At 29.7% G+C, this 7,879-nt stretch overlaps 1 protein-coding gene across 1 annotated transcript; it reads right to left on the bottom strand.

Moving 5' to 3' along the window:
• Positions 1 to 6,267: 6,267 nt before the first annotated feature.
• Positions 6,268 to 6,885, bottom strand: LOC123293806 (uncharacterized protein RP448-like). Its single transcript, XM_044874737.1, has one exon. The coding sequence runs from the start codon at positions 6,883 to 6,885 to the stop codon at positions 6,268 to 6,270; it is 618 nt and encodes a 205-aa protein (XP_044730672.1).
• Between the last annotated feature and the right edge of the window lie 994 nt (positions 6,886 to 7,879).

Here is a 7,879-nt window from a genome sequence, read left to right on the forward strand (position 1 = left end):
ATTAATTGTATGTATCTTCATTAGTATAGTGTTGTTATGTATAAATGGAAATAACCCTATTATCATAAATGTTTTCACTAGTAAACGCGCGCGAGAGAAAATGTAGGTTAAGAAGAATGGGTTAATTGTGATGGGAAAATGAATTGTTAAACATTGTATGAGTTACATAACGTTTATGTTTACATTATGTATGTGTACACTGATGTTCAATTAAAGGACTCTGTCTATACGGTCATTAAGAAAAGTTCTCTCTATAGAATAAATTTGGTAACCATTAAATAATGTTTTTATAATTTCATTTTTTTATTTGAATAAAAAACCTTTAATTTGAAAAAACCCTTTTGCCGCGAAGTTTTCTTCTATATTTCCTTCGGCTTAAGAGACACATTCATATTTGTAGAGCAAAAATCGTGTCAGGACTTTCGGTATGAGCATTTTGTTCACGCTCGACTTAAAACATAAATAAATTTTATTTTTCAAATGGTATGTAGTTGAAAATCTTCACATAATGGTAACTATTCATTTTTTGCAACTCCTTCAGAAAGTGTGAGAATTTCTTTCATCACGCGACTAAAGATATACGCAAAAAAGTATTAACTTCGGAAATTTTCGTGCCTGTTCGTGTTTTAAAGATTTTTTTATGTTATAATTTTTATTGATAGTATTCTTACTGTTGCATAACATATAAGAATATTTATTTTCTATATAAAATCAACATTTTTAATATGCAAAGAATTAATTCAATGGATATTTACAGTATAAATAACGAACATGATTATGATTATTTTGAGTTTTTTTTCTATAATTATTCACTTATTCAAATCCGCACTCAGTTAATTACAGAAAATTTAACGCGTGAAATATTTGACGCACATGTAGAACACGTGAGAAAGTCTCTCATCACGGGGCTAATGATTACCGAACGGTTGACGAGAGTGCTGACGGGTTAATATTATCGGACTGCGACGCTTATAAATAAGAGTCAATATTTCTAACCGTTACAAGACCTTAGGCTGATCCTTTAAGCCATAGTATTGCTGTGTAGCAGGTGTCTTTTAGTCATGACGGACTAATCTTGTTAAAGTGATATTATCTATTTACCCAAGGAGACTAAGAGAGGTTTGGATGTACATTTGAAGTTTTGCCATTGATCATAATGGGGTCATGGTAGATTCGTTTTTATTAATTAAGGCTGTACCGAACAAATCTCTAGATTAAAGCGCAATGAGTTTGTTGTCTTTGATTAACGCTTACATAAAGTTTTAAGGTATTTACTCATACATTCAAGATGGTACTTGGAAATATGGAAAATAGTTGCATTGTATATTAAATCGTTGAATATAATGTATTTTGATATTTTATATCGAAAAGTCTTTGGGAAATATTAGTTTTATTAACAAATTTCTTCATTTTTTAATTGCAAGACAGCAACTTCAGGCTCATCAAAACAAAGAAAATTGTAAGACACATGTTATTTAAATGCAAAGCAGTAAAACGTTATAAAATTACAAATCCTTGATTTTGAATTAAATCAATATCTTGCTTTTCAAATACACTGCCTTTTCGAATAATAAAGTGCTGAAAATCTAGTTGTATCAGGATAAACTTGAGTTTTCTAGCCCAAGTGTCGTAGTTTTTAAAATTTTCCAACTACCTTACCCAGTATGGAATGCCGGCGATTGTGAGCTCGATGTCAGCCATCACAATAAAAATGATAGAAAAATGAGCAAATTAAGCAGCAAAGAATTACTTTGGCCCTTTGATTTAAGTATACCTCCCGTGGACAGCCATTACAATCAACCAACCAATCAACATCCAACTTTCGAAATGCGATCATGAATAAGATGATATAATACAAAGATTCTATATTTCTTGAACTGTGATAAAGAAACATCTTATGAAATGTATGGAAATGGGTCTTTGTCCTAAAATGTTTTTATTGCTTTAAAAGACAGTCGTTATCGAGGCAAAACGATGCCAAAAAAAACACTTGGTGACGATTAACCTGCAATTGTCATAGAGGCCGCAAATCAAAATTTGTTTGGCAAGAATAAGATAGAAAAAATTATTTAATTGCTTATATCTTTTATGTTTGTGAATCGATTTTAATTTTGATTTCAAATATTATGTCATCCATTCTCGCTTATTTGCAAATAACGAAAGATACATTGAAATTGACACCAGGAAAAAGAGCTAATATTTTGCTTGACAGTAATTTTATTAGGTTAGTAGGACATACACTTTTAAAAAAAAGGACCAGTTGCAAAGAAAAATCTTTGATACATAAAAACGCTAGTACCTATCACAACTTGGTCGCCTCTACACAAGCCTTAGTCACGCACCTTCAATCACAGATTCTCTGGACTGGCAGTTTCTCTAATTGTTTATCTGAATATCGAATGGTGGTCGATGGAATGGAACTAATTAAGTTACCCAAAACGTCCATAGTTTTCTCTATTAACTAAAATTAAATAAGTCAATAATATTATATAGATAACCTAATTATATTATTTACTCCAATTTAAAATTAAATTTTCACATACATATAACACAAAATACATATTAATTTTCATAATGACGTCATAATTTCATCATCGCATATACATTTACTAAAATATATTATAATTTTAATTATAATTAATTTAGTAATAATATATCGAATGCAGAGGAGTAAAATTAATTAATATGTTTTGTATTACGTCAAATACATACATGTATTTATTGGAAATACATAATTACTTGGATATATATATCGTTCAATCAAAATATGGAAATGTAATTTTATTACCTATAGTAATAAACATTGGTTAATTTGTATAAGCACCGTGCATGAGTTTTATTTCAAGAGTTTTCATGGTAATGCACATTACTTCAATACATAGTATAACACAAAGTCGCTTACCGCTGTCTATCCCTTTGTCCCTATGTGTGCTTAGATTTTTTTAAGTACTCAACGGATATTGATGCAGTTTTTTTTCAAATAGATAGATTGATTCAAGAGGCAGGTGTTTATGTATAATACATGTATAATATAGTAGAGAAACACTGATAATTTTAGAGGTTAATTGTGAACAAAAGGAAGGTAAGTGACGACTTATGAAATGAAGATAATAACACAATAATTTTTTTATTTTTGCCCAGCGAAGCGGAAATTCACATCTAGCTATTAATATCATTTTATGGATCAAATGTGGTTTGTATATATGATTAATATTGAAAATTTAATACTATTTTCTAATAAATTTAATTACGTTATTATGTTTATTTACAATAAAAATATTTTTTATGCAATTCCGTCTTTTGTTTTCTCAATAAATGCTTTCTTAGCTTTTTTATTTTTATTTTCATTTGACATTTACAATACCAATTAAATGTAAATAATTGAAAATAGTTATATTTTAAATAAATTTATGGCAAAATTTATAAGAAATCAGCGCTGTGATCGATTCGATACATTGCATCCAACGAATTACTGGTGTATGTGCTATTTGTGGATAAATTAAGGCAAAAAAAGCTTTATTAGTGGATTTCTAATCGATAATGATAATCAAATATCAATTTTAATGGAAATCTTAGCACTTAAACAAGCACCTTAACGCAAACCATAACCAATGTTTGACACCTGCCGTAGTTAATCCTTAACAACCGGACACTATGAAGTAAAGATTCTTGTCGATAAATTTGATCATAATTTTATGTCAAAATTACGGAAATTTACCCCCTTCACTTCTCATTGACCATACCCTGGGGTAAAATATCAAATTCAAGTATAGCAGACAGTAGCAGCTGAATGTCGATTTATCCAATAGCTAATACTCTTCTCAGAAACCTCCAATCGATTTAAAGGTAGCATCAAACAGCGTGTTTTTACTGTATCAATAAACAACTTGAATTTTGTTAAAAAAGAAATAAAAAAGTACTTATATTTCCATTTCAATAAATTTTCTGTTGCAATGTTGATATTCACAAAATTTTTTACGTTTTTAATTAACTTTCAGGCGTAGATTCTATTTGATTTTGTTGAATTCTATTACTCGAAGTACTTTCACACGTTTATAACTTTTCTCTTTTGTATACTTTAATAATGCCGTGCTTGGGTGAAGGCCACATTCTGAATGAAATTAAAGAGGAAATTAATTAATTAGGGTACATGACGTTACTGTGAACGGTTTTCATTTCTAAGAGGATCCCTGTAGCAAGGTTAATGATGAAAAAGCCCTATCTAGAACATGTTTTTTTTTTTTAATTTTGGCCGAATTTTTGCGACCATAAAACATTTCTTAACGTCATTAAGGAATTTGTTTCAAATTACTTTTTTACAGTATATAAACTAGATCATGCAAAATAATTTTCCAGTCTATTATAAAGTTTTGTTCATTTAAAGGAAAATATCTTGTAAGTTATTAACTTGACAAGAAGACAATGGTCAGTATGGGTCATTAGTTGTTTGGTTTAGATATAGTGAATAAAGTTTTATTTTAAGAAATTCAATACTTGCAACATCTATATATATACAGTTACAAAAGTTTTCTTCTGATACAATCTATCATTTTCGAGTTGTGTCGAACAAGTTTCTTAGTAATAGTCATTTCTAATTAAGTCCAACAGTTGTTACGCGATAAATTATAAGTTAAATGAACCGAATAGTTTATGGGTCTATTTAGTATTATGCGGTTGTTGTCTTATGAGTAACGATAAATACCGAGTATCTTAGAGCAACCGTTCACACTAAAATCTAGAGTATGCCGTGGAATGTGATACATAAAATAGAAAATCAACTATGGTGAATATCTTTGATTATTCTTCCATGTTAGCTCCTGGTTCTGGCCAGAAGTAAGTTCTAAGCTTCGTTGTTGCTGGGAATCTAATACTCAAAGGTTTTTAAAATCATATTAATTTTAAAACAATATGCACGTGATATTTCTAGCTCACAGTGGCTACTGTGTAGACATCTTTGACCGAATTCGCTGTTCTATTTAGTGTCGCTGTAGCTACGGTGGATTTTGCACGGCTTTGAAGAGCGCACGGGTAAGTTATACTCGGCCAAAATGACCACGAAAAATTTATATGTACAATTTATATAACAAAGTGGCTGAGCGGTCTGAGGCGATAGACTTTGATCGTTTGGTAATTAAAAATAAGTCGAATCTTTGTTTCTTTGAATTTTTAGTTAGTAAACGGTTAATCTAAGACACCCGGTTTATGACTATTACATTTAGAAGTGTTTTAAATCATCAAGTTTAAAAAATACTGGTTACTCTGGGTGTGAAATTGGTAGATAATAAAAAAGATTTATTAGAATGAGAAAACCATAGAATCTTAGTTACATGTGATCTCTTGAGATTTTTTTAAACTATTCGGAGAATCAAATTCAATTTTGATTTTACGCGATGCATCAGCACTTTGGAATCGATTATCATCTTCTTAAATTTTTCATAGTCAGTTAAAATTAAATTTGATTTCATTTCATGTACAGACCGTTTACTGGAGTAAATTTAAGCAAAAAAAGACTGTTATATGGATTGAAAGTTCGAGCAGCGAAACTTTGGGGTTTTTCTTTTCACATCAAAATAAGTATTTTTGGAAATTTTTTACTTTCGCGGAGTGCAAAATTCGAGATCAGCGACCCAAAAAACCCCTTTATGCGTCATAAAAATTTTGATTTTGCAAAAAATATGAAAGCGGTAGTCCATACACCCCCCCAACAAATATTTCCAGAAAGTGTTAAATTTGCCGTTTTTCGCAAAAATATGGATCAAGGAGTGAGTCATTTTACGGGTAAACCACTTATTATAAAAACGAAAGATAATGAAAAATGCTACAATTTAAAAAAAAATTTAACCTCGTAGGACAAAATGGCATAAAATGGCAGCCATTTTAAACAATTCACTAAATTGGAAATTTCGGCCGAACTATTTAACGGACTTCGCTAAAATTTTAACCGAAAGTTGTAAGTAATAAAACCTACTATTGATACTAGTTTCATTAAAATCAATCAAATATTTTTCAAGTTACAGTCAAATGAACAGTTTTACCATATGTGTGTATACATATATATATATGTATACAAACATATGGTACCTATTATTAAAACATTTGATATATTAGATATCAAAATTCCATAATTTGCAACTTTTTTATCTTTTGATAGAAATATTTAAAAAATTAACGATGTGAAATAACTAAGATAGGTTCTATGAAGATTTCTAATACATATCCCATTTTAAAGTATTTTTAGAAATCTTCACAGCTTGGAAAGAAGGCTAATTAAAGACCAGGTCCTCTTGTTCTTACTTTCTGATTCTCTTGATGAATAGCAGGTTTGTCTTTTGAAGATGTTTGAGATTGGTTGGCAAATAATAATTTATCAAATATTTCAGGATTTGCTTTTCTTATTTCAACTAAATTAAGATTATGATTATTAACTTCTTTCGGCTCAACAGTTTTATTCATTAATTTTGTTAAGCCGGCAGCAATTTGTTCGTTTGTTAAAGCATTTGAAAAGATTTTATTATTAATTTCTTTTTTGACATACTCATCACTTAACGCTGCATATTTATTTACTGATTGTTCTAGTTTTTCCTCCAAGTAATCTTTACCTGTAAAAATTGATTTAAACTGTTCCCAGAGAGAAGTACCTTTGTCATTAATTTCTTTTAGCTCCGAGACTATTCTAGGACTATTGTCAGTTAGATAAGCAGAATCTAAATTCTTTAAAATTGTTCCTGTTTTTTCAATAAGTTTTTCATTGGTACTCTCATATAAAGGAGCAAAAAGCCTAACCATAGGCTCTAACATTTTACTTTCTTGAGTATTTTTATCTAATCTTTCTGTCAGTTGATTTACTGAATCTTCTGCTGCTTTAGAAATTTCTTTTCTATCCATTTCCGATTCTGTATATGTTTTTTTATTTCCCCCCCCCCCCACTATGAATAAATTCCTTACATTGTTGCAATTTTTGCTGTGATAAAGAATTAGGTAATTTTTCTATAACTGCTTCTAGTAGTTTTTCAGTATATATCTCTGCGGCAATTGAATTTTACCATATATATATAACTGGGAGGGGAAGGGACGAAACCTCCCCAAAAAAATATGAGGAGTAGTTCTTAACATTGACTACAAACATACCAAATTTGGATATGCACCGATGTCTCCTCTTGCGAATATAAAATAAAAATGATAAAATTTCTGAAAAAAATTCCATTTTTGACGCCATTTTGTTGGTTAGACATGTTGCACCACTCCTCGAAAGTAAAAAATTTCCAAAAATACTTATTTTGATGTGAAAAGAAAAACCCCAAAGTTTCGCTGCTCGAACTTTTAATCCATACACAAGGCGTAATTTCACTCTACTAATTACCAAATCAGCAATGAGTAGCATACAATGGAATGGAATGGTCGAAATATATATTTATATTTTATACAAATTGATCCAGGAAATTTGGGCAAATTCTAAATTTCATTCGAAATGTGGACACATTTTGTAAATCGTATGGACACATTCTAATTAATGTCTTTTAAAAGCAGAAAAAATTTTCTCTCTCTAATATACTGCAGTGTAAAGAGATTGAATCATCTATTAATCTTACATGAACTGTTTTCAAAGTGGTGTTTTACTTGCAATAATTGCAATTAGTTAAAAGCATGGCAAATATTTTACTATAAAGATAAAAATGGCAAACGGAATTCGTTTTTCCATAAAATAAGTTTAATCTGAAGGTTTTCATCCTTTTTACCGTCTCTTATTATCTTATTTATCAAAATTATCATCAAAGTGGAATACTTTGGAAGTTTTTGAGCAATAGATACCAAAAGTAGACAGTAAAAGCTTTCATATGAGCTATTGCCTTTCCAAATTTGATGAAAGAGATGCAGAAAT

This window comes from Chrysoperla carnea, chromosome 1, assembly GCF_905475395.1.
Source record: "Chrysoperla carnea chromosome 1, inChrCarn1.1, whole genome shotgun sequence".
Lineage (NCBI taxonomy): Eukaryota > Metazoa > Arthropoda > Insecta > Neuroptera > Chrysopidae > Chrysoperla > Chrysoperla carnea.

Bases quoted from the DNA above. Each gene is read 5' to 3' on its own strand.
- LOC123293806 (XM_044874737.1), bottom strand. From the start codon at position 6,885: ATGGATAGAAAAGAAATTTCTAAAGCAGCAGAAGATTCAGTAAATCAA.